This window comes from Meriones unguiculatus, chromosome 7 (genome assembly GCF_030254825.1).
Source record: "Meriones unguiculatus strain TT.TT164.6M chromosome 7, Bangor_MerUng_6.1, whole genome shotgun sequence".
Classification (NCBI taxonomy): Eukaryota; Metazoa; Chordata; class Mammalia; order Rodentia; family Muridae; genus Meriones; species Meriones unguiculatus.
This window is the reverse complement of record NC_083355.1, coordinates 58,639,394-58,659,881: the sequence shown is the minus strand read 5'-3', so window position 1 is coordinate 58,659,881 and position 20,488 is coordinate 58,639,394. Positions and strand designations below refer to the sequence as shown.

The 20,488-nt window shown below is 39.9% G+C and overlaps 1 protein-coding gene across 1 annotated transcript in view; it reads right to left on the bottom strand.

The window, feature by feature from the left end:
- Npas3 (neuronal PAS domain protein 3) overlaps window positions 1–20,488 on the bottom strand; it is an 852,204-nt gene that overhangs the window by 562,136 nt on the left and 269,580 nt on the right. The window contains 2 exon segments of the mRNA XM_060387500.1: window positions 10,177–10,227; window positions 10,339–10,583. Coding sequence (XP_060243483.1) covers window positions 10,177–10,227; window positions 10,339–10,583 — 296 coding nt within the window.

Genomic DNA, 20,488 nt, shown 5'->3' with positions numbered 1-20,488 from the left:
GAAAAAAAATGTGTGTGTGCACGCATGCACATATGTCTGTGTGTGCTGGCCATACTTTTTGAGTGCACAACCCAATATAGACATAATTCCCTCATGTCAATGGGAATAAAGAAAAATGAAAGACAGAAATATTAGTAGACTATGAAGAGTGAAGAGCACATAGGCTGTGATACTATTAATAAGCAGTGTCAAGAAGCCTGAGCCATCTCAGGAGAATTTAACTCTAGCTACTAATTGCTAAATATTTTCTACAGAACTTGGATTCAGGACTAGGAAGTAAGTAATCACCCTGGCCGGAATCACTGAATGGATAGTAGATAGACAGACAAATAGATAGATAGATATACAGACAGACAGACAGATAGGTAGATAGAGTAGAAACTTGAGCTCTAGAGGGTTTTACAGCACAGGTCACATGGCTTGTTAAATTTCATGACAAGCTGTCATGTCATTATTCACTGATTTCTTATTTCTTTCTCTAGAAAATATGAACTGTCCAAGGTGGATTACTTAAAGGAATTATCAGAAAAGACAGAAATCTGTTGACCAGACTTCAGCTTACACACGGGTACTCATAGGCTTTGTGAGACTGGCATTTTTAACTCCTTCCTCTACATCTGAAAGTGACCTATGGGACAAGAACAAGGGCTCATCCGAGGACCTCCACTCTTTCTTGTGCCTGCTCTAACCCACAGTTTGCTTTCCCTTTGATTTCACACTATCCACATCTTTCTTCCACAAGTTTTCCTATGTTTTCTTTTTCTTCTTCTAATTTTATGAGTTGCATCTGCTCACACCTGCCTAAATATAATACTTCGAATATAATTCTTCATCAGTGTTATTCAAGTCTGGAAACAATTCTTTTTTTTTTTAAGATTTATTTATTATGTACACAGCGTTTTTCTTGTAGGCCAGAAGAGGACACCAGATCTCATTATAGATGGGTGTGAGCCACCATGTGGTTGCTGGGAATTGAACTCAGGACCTCTGGAAGAGCAACCAGTGCTCTTAACCTCTGAGCCATCTCTCCAGCCCACAGAAATCTTTATTGCTATTCAATTCTAAAACAAGATTCAGTGCTCTTCCAGTTACAAATCAGTGTTCTTAGATGTTAAAATGAACTAGAGGAGACAGATCACATGTTCAATTAGCTCATGCTCTCTAATCCACAGGCAGGTACATAGGGAATAAATTATAGGTAAACAATAAAGAAACAGAAGAATGTAAGTATGCCTCACAGAAATGGCTGATGGTCCAGGAAGAAGAAAACTTTACACAGGAGTGGGACAGCTGAAGTGGGTATGGAAAGCTGAACAGGAGCACAGCAAACCCACCAGGTTCAGGAGCCCAGGAAACAACTCCCAAAGCACAGAAATTTGGCAGGAACAAGGCCAGAAAAGCCTTAGAAAACCCATGTTCGCTCTGACCCCCATTCCTTTCTTTGTCCCAACGACTCTTAGTGGCAGGCATCTTTCCCTATGTCCTAGGTTAAAGCTGAGAAGAATCCAGAAGAATCTGAAAACTAAGGCCTGTCCCTCATCCTACTACAGGTCCTTCCATCTAGTCACGTCCTTACATGCTGTCCAGTCTTCACTGAGCCTGTAAATGAGAATAAAGTCTTCTGTGTGTCTTTAGGTCTTCTTCATTGAAGGCTTCCAGGGTCACTTAAAAGTTGATTAAGTTAATGTGTCCTAGTGTTCTCTTGCTAGCTTCTTCTACAGGGATGTCAGCCATGGAGCTTGTCCTCGTGATGAAAAGATGTGCATGCGTGTGGTTGTGTGTGCAGTGCATATGCATGCTCTCGTGTTCTGATAAAGAGGGCATTCCAGTGTAATGTGACGCACATGAAAACATACATACATAGATTGTGTGTGTGTTTCATATTGCTAGAGGAATGGGGAGAGCACACTGAGTTCATGTTCGCGCTTGTGCTCAAGTTTCTAGAAATGCCTTCCACCGCTCCAGATACACAATTTTCATTGTCAGCAAAAGGAAAAAAACAAAAACAAATCTAGAAGGCAAAAATCTAGAACACAAAAACGAACCCATGGGTAGGATAACAGTAACTCCTGTGCTTCTATCACATATTTCTGTCTTAGTCATGCTTCTTCATGTTTAGCTTCCAAAAGAGGTCCACAGTGCCACTGGCCACAAGCTTGCCTTGCTCTGCATCGAGCCATGCGGACACCACACCAGTTCTGAGCCACTGCACTGTGAAGATGAGATCAGCTCTTCCCTGTAAATAACTGAGAAGCACACCTTGACGGTCACACATTCTCTGTGATAACTCTTCAGAGTAAGCTTTTCTTCAGGGTTTGGGGTTGAAGGGAATGCTGGATGCGAAATCACACCAGATTCTCTAGGAAATTGGGCCAATGAAGCCCAACAGTGACACATAGAAAAACACCAAAACAAAACAAAACAAAAAACCCTAGCAATGCCACAGAATATTTCAATGCTAAATTGTAATTCCAAGCATCAGAGTCTACACATGTAGACATAAACACTTTTGAGAGGATGAGCCTGGGGAACTGGGACAATGTGTACATTGTTTGTCCAATCATGAAATCAAGTCAAATCAAAGATTAGTCTATAAAAGACTTCCTCTCCAAAACAGTAACCTCACATACACATAGAAAAGGATATTAGCATGCCACTAAAAAGGCTACCTGGAGGTATACCTGAGGAAAACAATTACATAATATTTTATATGCATGGTCTACTAAGACCAGGAGTATGTTACTCAAACAAACAGCAGTGCATGCTGGCAGCTCAGCCTTGGGATGTGTTTCCATTTGATGCCACAAGCACCTTTAGATTGAGGCAGTGGGAACTAGACATCAGAGTGAGTCTCTCAGTCTTCCAAGGATGACAGGGCAGGAACAAGAGCCAAGTAAGTGCCAGGTTTCATTTTTAAACTTACTTGCCTATCTTTAAGGAAGCTTCTACTCAAAATGTGACAAGAACTGTCTTGGTCCTGAAACCCTTGCCTATGTAAAACAAACAAACAAACAAACAGCAACAACAACACAAGGGGTGTCCTAGGTTAAGTGGAGAGAAAAAAATAATATTCATCTTGCAAGGTTTCCAAAGAAGGGGAATGTGCACCTTGCCTCCAAGCATGAATGTCACCTGCTAGACACAAATGCGTGTCGGCACACACCAGAACGCCAGGGCGGGAACTGCAAAGGCTTCCCTGCTGCACAGACTAAGGAGACACATCATCAGACAATCTTAGAAGCCCTCACCTCTCCTGAAACCAAAGTCAGTTAGGGGAACAACTATCATATCCATGATTGAACTTTATCCAGGAGGCTAACCTGCACCTATTACCTTACATGGTTACTTTAAATGAGTATGCTAAGCACCACTGTTTACCTATGACTGTCACATTTGAATAAGGACATGTTTAAATAGAGCCCTGCCAGCTTCTCTTCTCAGAAATGGCTGGAGCTTAATTTGCAAAAGATGCCCGAAAGGATGGAATAGGGATTTTGAAAATGTTTCTCTTATGTGTGTGAGTGTCCTGTCTCCCTGTATGTCATGCCTAGGAGATGTTGGCTTCCCTGGGCCTGGAGCTACAGATGGATGCAAGCTGCCCTGTGGGTGCTGGGAACTGAGCTGGGCTCTCTACAAAAGTAACCAGTGCTCCTCAGTGATGAAGCTTCTCTTGAGCCTCCAGTGAAGCACAGTTTTATAACGATAGAAAAGCCCTTTCCCCAGGGCCCCCCTCGGTTTTAATCAGCAGTTGTCTTGCATGTTTTCCAATTGCTCCTCTGCAGACACTAAGGCTGTTATATATTTTACATATTCAGCATCATTCACTGCCACACACGCAGACAAATTATCATTTAAAATCTGTAATGTTTGAATTGAAATAAAACTTAGGTGTACAATGGCAAATGTTCCTGGATTAATTGAGTTGCAGGAGACATACTCCAAAAATTGACTGAAGTCCATGATATTAGAAAGACAGAAAATTTATCTAGTTTTAGTAAATGTCAAATCAGCAGCTATTGCTTTTAAGATTAATAAAAGATGTAATGGTTTCTAGATACCCTCTAAATAGAGATTACTATGAATGGAGAAGTGATTTACCAACAGTCACCACAATGAGATTTCTTTAAAGGTTACAATCATCAGTTATTTAGCTGAAACACTGCCGAGAACGCCTGGTCATTTCGTGAATAATGCATAATGTTCATTGTAGATTTGATCTCTACTATAACAATACATATATTTCTAAAATAATAGCAAAAACTATCTGTTGCTTTCCAATTGCTTAACATATCATTTCCATGAAGTAATTGACTCACGACATATTATACACTGTCACCTGAGTGTTCTCTCTGCAAGCATAACTTGTAATAATCTGTATACAATGGGCATCACACAACAAACTCATCAACCTTTATAGACTGCTAAGAAAAGATGTGATGAATGCAGGGCAGAGTGAAAGACCTTTTGGAAGCAGCAAATTAAAATTATTAAAATTCTACACAGTTGTGTGAGACAAATTTAAATTTCAGCTTTGAAATTTAATTATTAGCATGATCAACTCATCACATTAAAAAATGTTGCCTACATAGTGTGAGCACTTTTCATATAAATTTTAAAATGCCTTTAGGTTTATTCAAGAGGCTGTTTGGAGAGGCTCAAAGTATAATGTCTGTCTGTTTTATTGTTGGATTATGAACTGCACTTCACACAGTGCCGCGGGCTATTTATATGAGCTTGTTTATCCACATGAACTTCTTCAAGGGCACAACACAGAAGACCTTAATAAATTAAAATGAATTTCTTTTGATGTTGTTGTTTCATGACTGTTTGATCAGAATGAGTAGCAGTTTTGCATTAAAGAACTAGAATAAAGCAATAAGCAGTACACATATTCTATAGCAGGGCCAGCTTGTAGGAAGTGCCTGTGCATCCTAGAGACACAGGAGGACCAGGGTAGAAAGGATGGAGTCACTGAGCTTGAACCTTCAGTTCCAGCCTGTGCAGTTTACTATTAACGAACATGTTTCAATTCCTATGCTCTACCATGATGCATAGTTATGCTCTATGCATTAACTAAGAAGATTTGTTGTCTCCTTCCAGGCTCCTCAACTTCCTCCCAACCTCCCGGTCTTCATCAGCGATACCTCATACCCTTGCATAGACTGTGGCACCCATGGGAGATGTGACCATGCTCTTATCTTCTTACCCATCTTAATCGTAACAGGAAATTATGGAGCTGAGCTGACTGAAAGCCACACAGTGAAAAATCAATTAGTGGTTATAGTCTACGCCTGACAAAATTCTCACCTGGAATGTTTGACAGTGATGACACAAAATGAACATAGTTTATAGTAATGATATGTGACAGCTCATCTGACAGGAAGTCAAGAACATAGATTCTGGGCTTAGATCTGCTAAGAATTCATTGTAAACTCATCTCTTGACTCTGTAAAGTAAGTCAATATTGCTATATGATCTAAAGGTTTGCATCTGAAAAAGACCATCATTCCAAACATAAATTGTTTCATGATACAAGAACAGAATGAACAGGCAATAGAGTTGCCATACTTATCAAGAAAGCCTTTTTACTTTAAACTCTTTTTTTTTTTTTTCAATGCAGTTTATTCAGGAACCTTGAACAATCATCTGACCCTGGGTAAAGCCAGCCCACTTTAAATAGCCTCTGGGTAGCCAACCTCAGCATGCCACGTGGGCAATGCAGATAGGTCCACATACATGGAAGCAAGCCAGATCCTCAGCCTTAGCCAAATGTGGAGTTGTTTGTGACAGAGAGCACTCACCATCGGGAAGGTGGAAGGTGGAAACCAGCTCCATCTTTCAGGCACGGCATTACGCAGCTCTCTACAGTTCCCCCTTTTTGTTTTGGACGCATCAGGCAAGAGTAGAGGTCTGATCTCTGATATTAGAAATAAATTGGGACTTTGTACTGATGTTCATTTAGGTGTCATCCACCCAAAGAGCATCAGACCCGTCCGATACCTTTTTCTCAGAGGTGGGACCTGGGGCATCAACCTGCATGCAATCAGACATGCTCTTCTCTGGGTCCAAAGCGGCTGAACCTGAGTGCAGTGCTTAGCCTCGCATCCTGAGCGTAACATAACATTTTGGCTTTTTATGGTAGCCAACCATGCTTGGGGAGACTGTCCTGCTTCAATGGCTGTAAAGGCCTGAATGGTCATGGCTGCATTACACTGTTGTGAGACTCTAATCTTGCATATATACCACAGGCAAACCAAGGTGACCAACACCAGAAGGCCTGCTAACGCTCCCATGCCCGCCATTCCTTCAGATGATTCATGGCTGCAGCAATCCATGATGATAATCCTGTGGCTAGTCCTGCGTCCACTCTGGTAGAATTTACATGACAATGGCCACTCTCAGCTGCTCCATCATAGTATCGAATTCTCCAGTCCAATTACCTAAAATATAGCTAGACAATTGTTTAGACAGATTTGCAGCACAGGAAAAATTCTCATGTTGTATGCTAGCGACTCAAAGTCCAGCATACTTTCAGCATACTTTCATTGACAGCCAAGTTGAGCGATTTGCCATAGGGTATCAATTTGCTCCTGTACGAGGTCAATCCTCTGATTGAACACCATCAAACCTCCTTTTAGTTGAGCATTAATTCCTTTTTGTACATCTAAGGCATGAGCTACATTGGCTAAAAGGTTATGGAAAGGCAAAGAGGATGGACATCAGAAGAAGAAGAAAACAGGAAACAACCTAGGAACCTACCACAGAGGGCCTCTGAAAGCCTCTGCCCTACAGACTATCAAAGCAGATGCTAAGCCTGATGGGCAACTGTTGGGCAGAGTGAATGGAATTTTATGTAAGAACTGGGAAATAGTAAGAGCTGGAGAGGACAGGGTCTCCACAAGGAGAGCAACAGAACAAGAAAATTTGAACACAGGGAACTTCCCAGAGACTCATACTGCAACCAAGGACTATTCATAGAGATAACCCAGAACCCCTGCACAGATGTAGCCCAGGGCAGTTCAGAGTCCAATTGGGTTACATAGTAATGTGAAGAGGGACTGCCTCTGACATGAACTGACTGGCCTGCTCTTTAGTCACCTCCTCCTGAGGGGGAGCAGCCTTACCAGGCCATAGTAGAGGACAATGCAGCCACTTTTGATGTGAACTGATGGACTAAGATCAGAAAGGAGGGGAGAACCTCCCCTATCAGTGGACTTGGGGAGTGGCATGCATGCAGAGGGAGGAGGGAGGGTGGGACTGGGAGGGGAGGGAGGGGCTTATGTGGGGATGCAGAATGAATAAAGTGTAATTGATGAAAAATTTAAAAAAAAGGGAAAAAATAATTTAAGAACCTTAAATAACTTTCAAAAGTGGAGGAAAACATGGAGTTAGTCAATTTACATGGAGCACTTCTCGCCCCTGGGGGCAATGGTCTCCTGAACCTACTCAGACCTCGGACACCACCACTGCTAGTTCTAGAACTGATGCAGGATGTTCCAATGAGGGGGTTAAAGCTTCTCATAATATTTCCTATAAGCCCACACCTGTTTGTTTATATCCCCCATTTTTATTCATTATTATCCAGATAGAGCCAAGTAATTGTGGTAATGATACTTGCTTTTTTGCCCAATGCTGTAATGCTAGTATATTTACTAGCTGGTTACTCGCATGCCTCGCTGGGTGCCTGTGCCCATTGATGCCCTCACGCTATGACTCTCTTCAGACAGAAAAGGGATCCTGGAATTACAGCTGCCATTGTTACTGCCATCTCATTGGCGGCTGTTGGAGCTACCACCACGGCATTAGCCATGAGTCATACTGGGCAGACTGCTCACTTTAAACTCTTAAAAAATGGAAGTAAATGAAAATTATCCTAAACAAATAGGTATACATCCAGTCCATCAATGTATAGCAAATTAAATAATATATTTTTATACTGTATGGTTTCTGACTCATTAAACTTATCTGCTTTTTATACTGTTCTAAAGAAACATGAAAATACTCACGCCTAAACTTGAGTAAACAATTTATCAAAAATATATTTACTAGAATTATCTGCAAATCTTCTGTGAGATTTCAGGGTTACTCTGGAGTCTAGAATATGCATTCGTGTGGCACCAAGTTGAAATCCCATTCTCAAAGGCAGAACAGCCAACAGGAATATGTGTTCATTTTTTTTTCATGTTGACATCCTAGCCACGAGAGGTACCTTCGGTGTGTGTTCTCAAGCGTTAGAGCAGGGCTGAAGAGACTCTAAAGCCAAAATTATTCACTCTAAGTTCCTTTATAGGAAATTTTGTCAGCTCTGCTCTAGAGGAAAATAACATGGAGTCTAAATTTAATCTCTCCCCTCTTAAGTGAAGCACAATTTTTATTTTATTTTTTTCATCACATTTTTCCTCCTCTGAACTCATCCCAGGGTCTTACCACTTCCCGGCCCATCCAACTTCAAAACAAAACAAAACAGAGAATAAAAACAGACAAAAAACAAGCAATAAGGAAAAACATCACACAAAAACATGAAGTCCATTTTGTGCTGGCTAGTCATTCCTGGCATGGGGTTGAGGTACTCAGTCTTACTCTAGTTGAGGAAATTCATTTTTCTTTCCCTAGCTTGTAACAAATGCAAACAGCTTCTTGATTAGGAGCGGGACTCTGTGTCAACCTTCCTTTCTTCTAAGGGCACAATTCTTAAGTACAGATGGAGTCTGCCTCCCTATAAGATATGCGAAATATCTTAAAGAAAAGAGCCATGTCTATTACAAAATGCACTTATTTTTCATGTGTTCCCTGTGTACATCATGTGAATATAAGTTTATATATTATCCTCAATAACTGCATAAGCAATAAGCAACCAACCTTTCTCACTGTGGCATCATGTTGGCACCCTGAGCATTAGAAAGCTTCTCAGTTCACAGTTTGTAATTAGGGATTTTCAAACTAAGTGATCCACATATATGTCAACAAAACTCTTAAGCAAGCAGTGAGAAATTGTCATAGTCACATCAGACCCTTCAGTTTGATCAGAATCCAAACAAAAGGTTACAGCATCTCACCTGTACTCTTTCCAACAACTTTCCAAACACAGCCAAAGCTACAAGGACTTTTCCAGAGGTAGCTGAGAATATAAAATCACCTAAAGAGCATCTCGAATGTGCATAGCAGCATATGCCTTTAATCCTGGCACTTGGTAGGCAGAGGTAAGCTGATCTCCATGAGTCTGAAGGCAGCCTGGTCTACACAGTGAGTTCCAGGCCAGCCAGGTCTATACAGTAAGACCCTGTCTCTCCCTGAGCCCCGCCCCCCCCCCCTCCCCCAGAAATGGAACAAGAAAAGACTCATCGGTGAAGACGACCTGAGTTTGGTTCTCAGCTCACTGGGTAATTTACAACTACCTGTGAATTCCAGCTCCAGGGAGATCCAATACCTCTTGCTACCCATGCTCATGCAGACACATATACTTAACATAATAAAAAAATAAATCTAGAGGAAAAGAAAGAACTTAATTTGCATTTGCCCACAGAAGAGATTATCTGAACCTCCCTAAACAGTCTGTGATGCCTGCAAGGGTTCCATCTGTAAGGTTAGGACATGAGGTATCAGGATTGTAGGACATCCACCACGAACAACATAGCACTAAGAAAGGGAAATCAGTGGCCAATATCACATATACACCAATTAATTCATGCATATTAGAACAGTAAAAATGCCCTCGATATTTAGGGGTTTCAAAGAACAAGAAAATTCTAAAATTAAAGCATCACAGGGACAGAACTATTTACAAATAATTTTAAGAGTAACTCTGTCAAGGATTTGAAAAACAAAAACATGTTTATATTCATAACATTCAGCCAATGTGTCCATAGAGAAACATGAAAAATTAATAGATGGATTGATTTTCAAGGTCAACAAAGTTATTAATTTAAAACTACCTTTCTGGTTGGACCTTGCTCTCCTCTTATGTTTATTTACTTAACACAAAACACATTAGCTGTACCTATTAGCCAACATCCCCATTGCCAATTGTCAAGAAGGTGGATGTATTTGTATAATAAATTAGTACATACATGTAAATTATTTCATCCTAACTCCTACAAAATCTTCTATCATGTAAAAGAATGCTTAGGCGGACAGACTTTTTGAAAATAAAATAGAAATAGAAGAGATTTATTTCACCTTCACATGGTGTCTTTCTCATGCAGAGTTCAGATTTCCACATTTGTATCCCTTTAAAGGATTTGATATGCAGGAAAAGAAGAAAGGATGATGGTGAACATTTCATCTCAGAGATACTGACAGACCACCATAACGCAGACAAAGCAGTGGCCTAAAACCTACCTTTTACTGAGGTGTTTGGTGGAGGGCCTTCCATCCTCAAGTTCCATGGAGGGTCTCCTTGATTGGCAAAGTCCCTCATCTTGAGATAGCTAATTGTCAGTCGGATGATGGATGCCTTGTCCAGCTGGCTGGTGATGGCTGCAGGAAGAGGCAACAACTTGGCCAATTCATAGAACTCAAAGTTTTCTTTTCCCCGGCGGGAGCGAGCAGCATCTCTGGATTTCTCCTTTCTCAGTGCCTGTAAGCTGAAAACAAAGAGAAAGGAGAGGGCTGTTTAGAATACGTGATTGTGATTTTTTAACTTCTACCACCTTTCCACCCAAAATATACCAAAAGTAAACTCTGGATTCAAAAGCTACAGTTAGATGGATTTCAAGGAACGTCTATGGTGACCTCTCGTCCCAAACACAGTTATGACTAATGAAATTGTGTTTTGTTTGTTTCAATGCTGGACTCTTCTAGCTGTCAAGGCAGTGAGATACAGCCCTTGTTCCTAAGACATGAGGCAGAAAAGTGAGGCATAATGTTATAGCCATAAGCAGTTTAAGGCTCAGCTGGTATGGTTGTGCTACTATACCAATTCTCAACTTGAAGATTTGTTTCATTTAACTTTCATTGGCATTGGGATCTTTAACCACAAAAGGAAACAGTTTGGAATTTTTGCTTCAATTATCATCTTGGAGAGCAAATGTGAACAGGAGCATAAGTCATTTTGGCAGAATCAACAAAGATAATGCTCTGGTGTTCTTAGCCCTCTACAAGGATCTTCAGCCTTTCAGTCACATGACAGAAACATCACACTGAAAATCTGGATTTTAAAGGTGTTGATGAGCAGTTGATAAGAGAATTATAAGAGAATGCCGGGATTTCCTATAAATGGGCCTGCATTAGCATAGGTTAGTGTCTCTGAGATACTAGAAAGTGCACTGCCCAAAAAGCCAGATTTCATGATAGCATGAAAGACAAGCTCTGTCTGGGTTGTTAAAATTTATAGACATTATAGACATATTACTTCACAGAGGAGGCAACAGGTTGGATCCAGAATTTCCTTTAACTATTCATGTGCATTTCTGTTTGAAGTATGCTCACATTACTGAGAGCAGAATCTGGCGCAACTGAAGCCATCTGTGAGAATCTGGTGGGAGAGCCGTCTCCTCTGAGTCACTTTCACGGCTTTGTATCTGATGGGCAATGCATTCAAACTCAGACCCCAGTGATAAGTAACTGGGTTATATTTACAGCACCAAGGAACTAATAAAATAACTGTTGACTATTTGTGTTACTGAATGGAGTCATTTTAAATGCTTAAATCCATATCCCGGGGTCCTGTAAAATCAAAAGAGCAGCAAGGAAGGAAGGAAGTGCAGAGAAAGAGATCAAAATGTTTCAGTAGTTTGGCTCCATTCTCCATTAATAAAAAATGGAGAATAATCTTCCAAACCACACTATAGCAGCCATGGACTGTTCACAGAGGAAAAGCCCATTCTCTTCATACATCCCAAAGATCTTACAGAAGATCTGCATAACTTAAGAAATGCCATGATACTTGCTAGGTAAATAGCACAAGAAGCATATTTGCTCACTTTCTTGGTAAGTAAGGAAATAAATATCATAGTTAATATTTAATATTGACCAATAATGCTATCGTTTTGAGTCTTTTGAGTAATAAAGACTTGTCCTGCAACATGATTCAGGTGATAACTTCAGGCGGAAACATAACTAACTTATGAGGAAAAGATGTGTTATGTCACATACTTCCCAATAGCTTCATCATTTATTAGAATCTACAAATGTTTAATAGTGGCTTGTTGAAAACTATGTAAGTTACAGATGTCTTAACATTGAACACAGTGCGGGTGTCTCCAGGATCCACGCTAAGATCTTAGGCCAGAGGATCTTAGGTTTTTCTTTGTATAACACAACTAATTCATCTGCTGACCGCTAAGTGGCCTATGCTAAAACCATCATAGATTTCAGCGCAGGCCTTTTTTTCTTTTTCTTTTTTTTTTTTTCCACAACACGTGAACAGGGGATGGTGCAGGGACTGGAGTTTCGTGCTGTTCTCTCCTTGTGTTCTTGTAACTAAATACTATCCTGGTGGGCTAAACCAACATTTTCTTGGTGCAGTGAGTGCCTATGATGGAGTTCCAGAGCAGGGATTTCCAGGGCCATCAAGGTTGAGGAAGGGACTTTCAGTGCATGGCGAGAATCAAAGGAACTGGAGGCCAACAGCATGCTGCCATTTCCAGATAAAAAAAGAATCCAAATTTCCTTTAGAAAATTTCAAAAATTAATAACCAATTAAAGATTTTGTTTCACTGTGCATGCCAATAAAGCATGTTATAGTCAATCATGGATCAGTGACTCACTTTACAGTTGGGCAATAACTGGGGAGGCCAATTTCGAAGGTAGTTTTACATGGATGTTATGTGTAATTTTCCTTGTCACCCAAATGATCATAAATGAATTCATTCATTATCTAATTAATATTCCTAATATTTGCACTAGAAATTTCTCCATGTAACTAAAGCAAAGTGGATGATTAAGCAATTATTCTGAAATTGATATTAATGAATAGGCTTGTCAATAAACCAAAGGAAAAAAATTAATCCTCATGAGGGCTGGGGATGCGAGGAGAGGGAGAAATGAATCGGGAAAGGCTGGTGGAAGGGCACTAAGTTAACATTGTCTAGGAATCAAGAATACAGCAGCAAGGGTGCTCATGTACAATGCGGGGAGTATATACAACAACAGAGTAACACACACACACACACACACACACACACACACCCCAAAACACAAAACAGAAGAAGGCGCTGCCAAAGTTTCCACCATACAAAAATGATGGTTTTAAAAAGATAAAATGTTTAATCTGATTTAAACGTTACACAATACCTACACGTGTTGAATATTCTATATGGTACCTATAAATACATATGACTTTAATATTTTGTAAATGTTAAAATGAAAATAGGCAAATATTAAAACATAGTATAACTAAAGCATTAAAAATAATCATCAGACACTGCAAGACTGTAGAGACCACTAGTAGCTTTCAAAAGTTTATAAGGACACAACCCTTTCCCCTCACGGAAGGAGACACTGGCAGCCCTAAACGCTTTGCCTAAATATCACACTTCACTTGCTTTTCCATGCTATCGCTGAGCAATGCTCCTAAAAGGCACACACACAGAGACAGTGACAGAGACAGAGAGACCCTTACAAGCACCCCCCCATTCTCTTTGCTACTTTCTTACCTCCACTTCCCTCAGCTCTAAGACATAATATGCCCCTCTTCTGAAGTCATGTTCTTGGCTGTTATCTTAATAATAAAGGATTTCCATGACTCTCACATCACATCACTATGCAGGCACCATAGTTCAGAAGACTTTCAGAACAACAGAACTGTGTCTATAATAAGTAGTAATTGGTTTTGAGGGCAACAGCAATAAGATACAGTCAAAAGATCATAAGGGCTGTTGAGACTCTGGTATAATAGATGAAACTAAAGATCTTACAACAATAACACAGCTTGCAGGTTAATTTTTTGCTCGGTTTTATGAAGTAGAGCCTAGCTATAATCAGTTCTCAAATTGAATTAAGGACCATGTTAAAACCTAAAATAAACTTTGTTTCTGTGTATTTTGTTCTAGACAAAACATTCTGGCTGCATTCCTCAAGTTCAAAAGTAGCGTAGGTTGGGTGTGTATGAGGAAGATACCACAGTGCCAGTCTCTGCCATTAAAAACATGACAAGGCTTCAGACCCACAATTATTTGCTTCCTGGATACAAACCTCCCAAGGCTCTACTGTGCTCAGTTTAAGTTCTGGATAGAAGAAACAGAAAGCCTATTAATCCTCAGCAAAGACTGACAATATCAACTCCTTTTGGCGACTGCAACAAAAATTATCATCACCAACAGATAACATCAACAAATTAGTTCAAAAGACCTCATTTTTCTCTCTCTATATTTTTTCCACCATGTAGCATATGTAAAGTTGTGTTTCTGTGTTAATTTTTCAAGAGATAAGTGAGTGATTTTCAGATTGTCAAATGGGTCCAGTCACCCTTACTATAGGGTAATACTTAGCTAAGATCTACAGTTCCTGCACAGGGAAGGCTCATCCAAATTATTTGTTGTTAACCCTTGCTCTATTACTTATTACCTATGGTCAACTCACCCCTAATGCCTCTGGTTTTGTTATCTGTAAAATGGGATAATACTGCTATGTACCTTTGTTATATTTGTTAGAAACAAAGTTTTAATGAAATGTTTATAGTTACTATATAAGACACCTGTGATGATAGACTAACTGAATTTCACATGGATAGTTTGATTCTTCAAATGTCCACAATGCTCATTTGTAGTGTCGATACACTTTCACTAACATGAGTAAAACAACACCCTTTTATTGATGATACTAAGTTTTCTTTTCTGCATAATATTTATTATTCTTATGGCCTTACATCATATGCCACAGGTATACTTAGATAGTCACATCCATGTGTACACATGTGTAATTAATTAGTAAGCTTGAACTTTTGTAAAAATAATTCTTAATAGGAGAATGGGTAGCCATTTTCAGTATACTAAGTAATTTTGTTCGTATATGAAAAATGAACACGTGACAACTATGAAGAAAATAGACTACTCCAGAAGATCAAAAGTACCTATGGAAAAACCTTAAATGGTGATAGTAATTTTAGTAATTTTAAGTCACAAAGATCACATAGGTTTTCATAGAAGGAAAACTGTCTTTTAAAATATCTTCCAAAGCTCACAAATCTGAACAGGCGTCAAATCCAGGACCATGGAGAGCTCACACAATCAGCCATGACTCTGCCTCTCAGCCTCCTCAATGGGAGTAAGGTCAAAATGAGAGGTTGTGTTTAATGCGGAAACTGGGGAAATAGAAGTAACAAAACACGTGAAGAAAGGGCACTGTCAGTACCCCAACGCATGCAACTGTCTATGAGCATAAATCGCTTACTGGGCTGTTTGCTCATTGCAAGGAAAGATGCAACTTCAAATTGATTGCTCGTTAACTTAAAAAGAAATGATATCTTTTGAGGATGATCAACATTAGACTTGCAAAATTGATTCCTTTTGGCTTCAAAGTCATTCTAATGGTTGAAATTATTACTGAACTAAAGCAACTGTAGGAGACAACAATAACAAGAACGAAGTGAAAGTAACAGTTACAGCAGAGCAGCAGGAACATGTTCAGCCAATGCTGACCAGGTCTGTAGAGACCTCTTCAGAGACATGCTTTTGCAAACTCTTTCACAATGTAGATGTGTTTACTGCCTTTGCCATTGCCACTACAATGATACCCTCTAAATGGAAACCTTACCACGAAGCCTCAGTTCGAACACCTTCTGGAAAGTTTTACACTCTAAAATCTAGTCTTTCTGAAAGAACATGGCAGTTTCTGGTCATCCCGCTGTAGGGGAGGAAAAGTGGGGTAGAAACAACTTTACATTTTGCCTTTTTTAAGGTACTTCTAAGAAGCCAGACAGGGAAGATTTTATGGATTTTCCTACTTGTTTTTGCTTAGGAGAACCCAGCACTACAGACTCCTACTATTTATCAATTAATCTGGCATGCAGCCTCAAAGGGAGAAGGTAGACCTGTATTAAAAATGCAGCCATCAAAAATTCATCAAAGGCTTCAGCATTTTAACTCATGAACCTTTGAACACCTGCACACTTGTCAGATCTCCGGTCATAGTTAATGGTGAAATCCACGGTTACTCCAGTACCGACGCTTGCCCTGACATGAGCTGAATGAGAAGGCCGTTCAGGAGAAGTCTACAAAAAAGATTCTATAAGCATGCTGGCCCTGCCTTCATCACTATTAGTGAAACAGCCCTCCCCACTCTGACACCACACAGAATTCCAAGTCCATCAGATCAGTTTGCTACGGAATAAACTCTTCCAGGTGTATTTTTAGAATAAGTGTAAATACACCGTAGTATAACTGAGAAATGGATAAACAAGTATTACCTGGCTGATAGATGAACAACAAAGCTCACAAATGGAAGTATTTTAAAGTTCTTCAAGAGAAGGCAATCATTTCGGAAGTCTTCATTTAGTGCATGAAGCAAGCAGGATAGTACATACTAGAGGTTCAAACTGGAACTTTCGAGTTCAAGGTAAGAACTCTGCTGCTTAACTAATGCAGTGCTCATAGCTGTCATCATTAATTTATGTTAGCGTCTGTAAACATCAGGAGTATAATAGGCCAATTTCACAACTAAATATAGATGCACATTTTGCCCTTATATAAATGGCAGATTGCCACTGTAGATCATCGGCGCAGCAACGCATCAGTAAAGATGCACTGTTCGATGGTCTGATGCGCGCACAATATATAAAACCAGTTGTAATGGTTGTTTGGAAGCAAAGTGTAACAGCAGCAAAATTTCATTTGTTCCACAAACTCAGGATATATTAAGCTTGGCGGACAAAGACTGTTTGATGTGCTAAATCAGTTTGACCTTCATTCTTGCTTTATTTTTCTCATTTAACATGTGAAATGACCATTATTTTTCCACATGTAAGAAAATATGAAACCGATTGCTTTTAAACAGTGTCAAAAAAATCTGTTACTGCTAACATTTGAAAAAGTATCAAAACCAAGAAGCATGCTTACGGTTTTTAAGCTAAGACATATTCTGATGGGATAATCGTGACCCTTCTGACTTGTGGTAAAGCAGATCAAAAGAGTAATTAAAGCCATTCATCTGAATGCCTTCCCTCATCTTCAGAAAATGTCTGTGTATGTTTGAACTTAATAATTAAATTAAATGGTTTTAGCCAATGAGAGCTTTTCATTCTTAACACTTTAAATAAGAGGATCTCATTCTGGAATGAGTCATTAGAACAGTAATAAAGAAAGCTGAGCATTCTGCCCAGCCCTTTTCAACCAGTTCACCTTGGTTCAAATCACCCTTGAATGAACCACAGCAAGACCAACTATTCATCATGTGCTTCGTTGTATGCCCAAAGTCTCGTGAATCACAGTGTTTTGTTCTTCGGTTTTTGTTTGTTTTTTTTTTTTTTTTTCTCTCCTACAACTTCAACATACACAACTGGCAGCTCTATACTAATGGGGGGAAAACTGCAGCTTTATCAAGTAATTTCTCTCCACCCAATAAATAGCACTTTTCCTTGGGGCAGCTTGTATATTTCACACCTTAAATTTCTATTTACCAAATCAGCTAATCACTTCACAATTGAACTCAGAACAAAAAAAAATTATCAATTAAAGTGGTTGAAACTCCCGCAAATTATCATTTAGGGATGAAGTAATTGCTTTCATCAGGGCAGAAAAGCCCGCCAGAACAGAAATGTCACTTTAGATTAGTGTCCTCACTCCTGAAGCTATGGATGGCACCGCTGATAGAAGACTAAATGCCAAGACCAATCAATTGCTTTTGTGGCTCTGCTCTGAGCTGCTGTAAAAGGGGCCATTTTCTAGGATCTACTCTTCATTATAGTAAATGCTATCTCCTTGGTAACATAATTCCATTTCTCATAAATTCTGTCTGCGAGCATTGTCCTAACAATGGATGTTTGTGGAAAAGAATGCTGTTGGTTTAATGCACAGAATTAAGTGTGAATGGCTGTCAAACTGCTATAGTTTACTAGTTCTTAAACATAAATTGAAGTCCTACATTAAAAAGAATTCTTGGGAGAAATGAATGTCCTGAACAAGGGGAAGATACTATATTTGAAGGCTCTGTGCTCTGTTCTAGGATTTTGACCATTCAAGTATTTATCTGTTCTGTACATTAAACTGGTCAGCACACAGTAGTGGTTGAGAAACACTTAACTTGCTTCCCCAGCAGTGTGGTTTGCAAATGCAAAACCTCAGAAGCAAATATGAACTCATTAGGTCAGTGCATGTACTTTGTGAATAGCCCAAACTGCATTTAAAAAAAAGAGAAAGAAAGAAAGAAAAGAAAAGAAAAAGAAAGGTGTTCTTTGAAGTGGGCACTTCCTGGAAAGTGCACAGATCTTAACTGATATCCCCCCTTGAAGTTCTGAGGACCTGGATTATAGGCTCAATTAAAAGGAAATCAAAGGAGCTAATAGTGTGAGAAGGCGGCAGTTCCCTCTAACCCTCTTCTGTGGTCTGAAGTTTAGACAGGGATTCAGGATCGTGGGTCTGTGCCCGACGTGGGATAAAGGCTTTCTCCTCCTGGTGAGCACACATGTGTCGCTTCCATTAACTGTAACAGCAGGTGTGAGCACGCCTGAGAGGACGCCACCGCCAAATATTTGGAAGGGGCTGAGGATCTCTGTGAGAGGCCAGTGTGAGGCTAAGGTGGGCACCTCTGCCTGAAGAGCCTTTCCTGGCTCCCAACAGACTGCTGGAATGTCTAGCTCTCCAACAATGCCAACAGCAGGGCATGGCATGCATCATCTCTGCTTCTTAAAAGTACCCATACTACCAAGAACAGCATGGAACTTAATGCAGTAAAAAACACCAACAGGTTTCAATAGCTACGGTATCACACCCACTTTCAAAGTGTTTGAAAAAGAATGTCTTCATGGCTACAGTTTTCAGCAGGGAGAAGAAGCCGCTGTCTGAGAATGAGCCATAATCTACTCTTCACCCATCCAACACTGAATCAGAGTTGCTTTCTCTCATGGACCACGTCATTTGTGCTGCAGGTGAGGTGGGGCAGGAGTATGGATTTTCCTCCAACTTTTCATACCTCTCCCTATAACTGGCGAGTAAATTTGGCTCAGGGAGGAAGTTCTCTGGACGCTGGACTTCTTGTGCTCCAAGTGGGGGAAACCTGGATAAACCAGGAGAGCTGAGGCCTACATCATGACTCAAAGTGGAGAGGGCAAGCGGCTTGCATAAGACGACCCTTGGCAATGATCACCAGCCCATCGTCGCCACCTGAGCACCACTGTGCCTGTCAGGGGGAGATGTCATGATCCATTCTCTCTATTGAACTCTACGACACTGATAAAGCCAGATTTAATTACAATCACCTGTATAAATTCCATGATAACTGTTATAAAAACTTGGTTCTTTGATGAACTATTGAATAAAACGCCCATTTTTTTCAGGATTCTGGTTGTGTTATTAATTGCTTCAAATCACAAACTCAATTGCTTTGAGATTCAAATTCAAAATGACCTTTTACATAGGGAAAATTCACTTTTCCTTTCAATTTTCTTCATGTGTGATTTCGAACACTTTTGAAAGCACAACTACGTGAAAGCACTTTTAAAAACTTTCAGGCTTGATATGACACATTTGGAAAGCGGCAAGCATGCTTTGACAAGTCTGAAGATATTTAAGTGTGAAAATGAAAGTTATGATCACGTGACCACCCACACAGGCCATGCTTTACTAGCATCAAGTAATACATCTGTAGAGTTTAACTATGCGCATTCCTTTGGGAAAGACACACAGCTGAGGAAAATGGTCACCTTTTCTCTAAGCACTACTGTAGGTAGAACAGCCCGAAGGGACTGGATACGCTGTTTCTCACTTGCCTTGGGGTTTGGGGGGATTGTGTGTGTGTGTGTGTGTGTGTGTGTGTGTGTGTGTGTGTGTGTGATTTCATACAGATGTGTGCATCTGTGGACACTCATAGGTAGAGGCCAGTGATAAACATTGGTGTCTTCCTCCATCACTCCCCACCTTATTTTTTGACACAGGATCATTGCTCATCGCTTTGGCTAGGTGGCATGGCCAACAAGCACCAGGGAGATTGATGTTTCCTCTTCCCTGGCACGGGGTACAGCCATAAGCCCTTGTGACACAGTTAAGTGGATACTGGAAACCCAAACTCAGGTCCTCATGATTGCATGGCATGCACTTTTCCATGGGTTCTAAAAGCAGTGCATGGTTGCCAGCATTAGAAACCAATTTTCAGGGAATACTTTAAACATATATATATATATATATATGTTTAAAAGTTTACCCAATTTAAAGCTCACTTCATAAAAACTGTTAAGAAAAAGTAAACAATGATTTGAACAAAACATTTCTAAAAGAATATTCACTACATAATGGGAAATAAACTTTAGAAATAGAGCATGGATTATTCCAGAGACATCAAATGCTGACACTGAAAAAGCCCTCAAAGGCTTGGTAAATGTATCTACAAGAGCTTATAT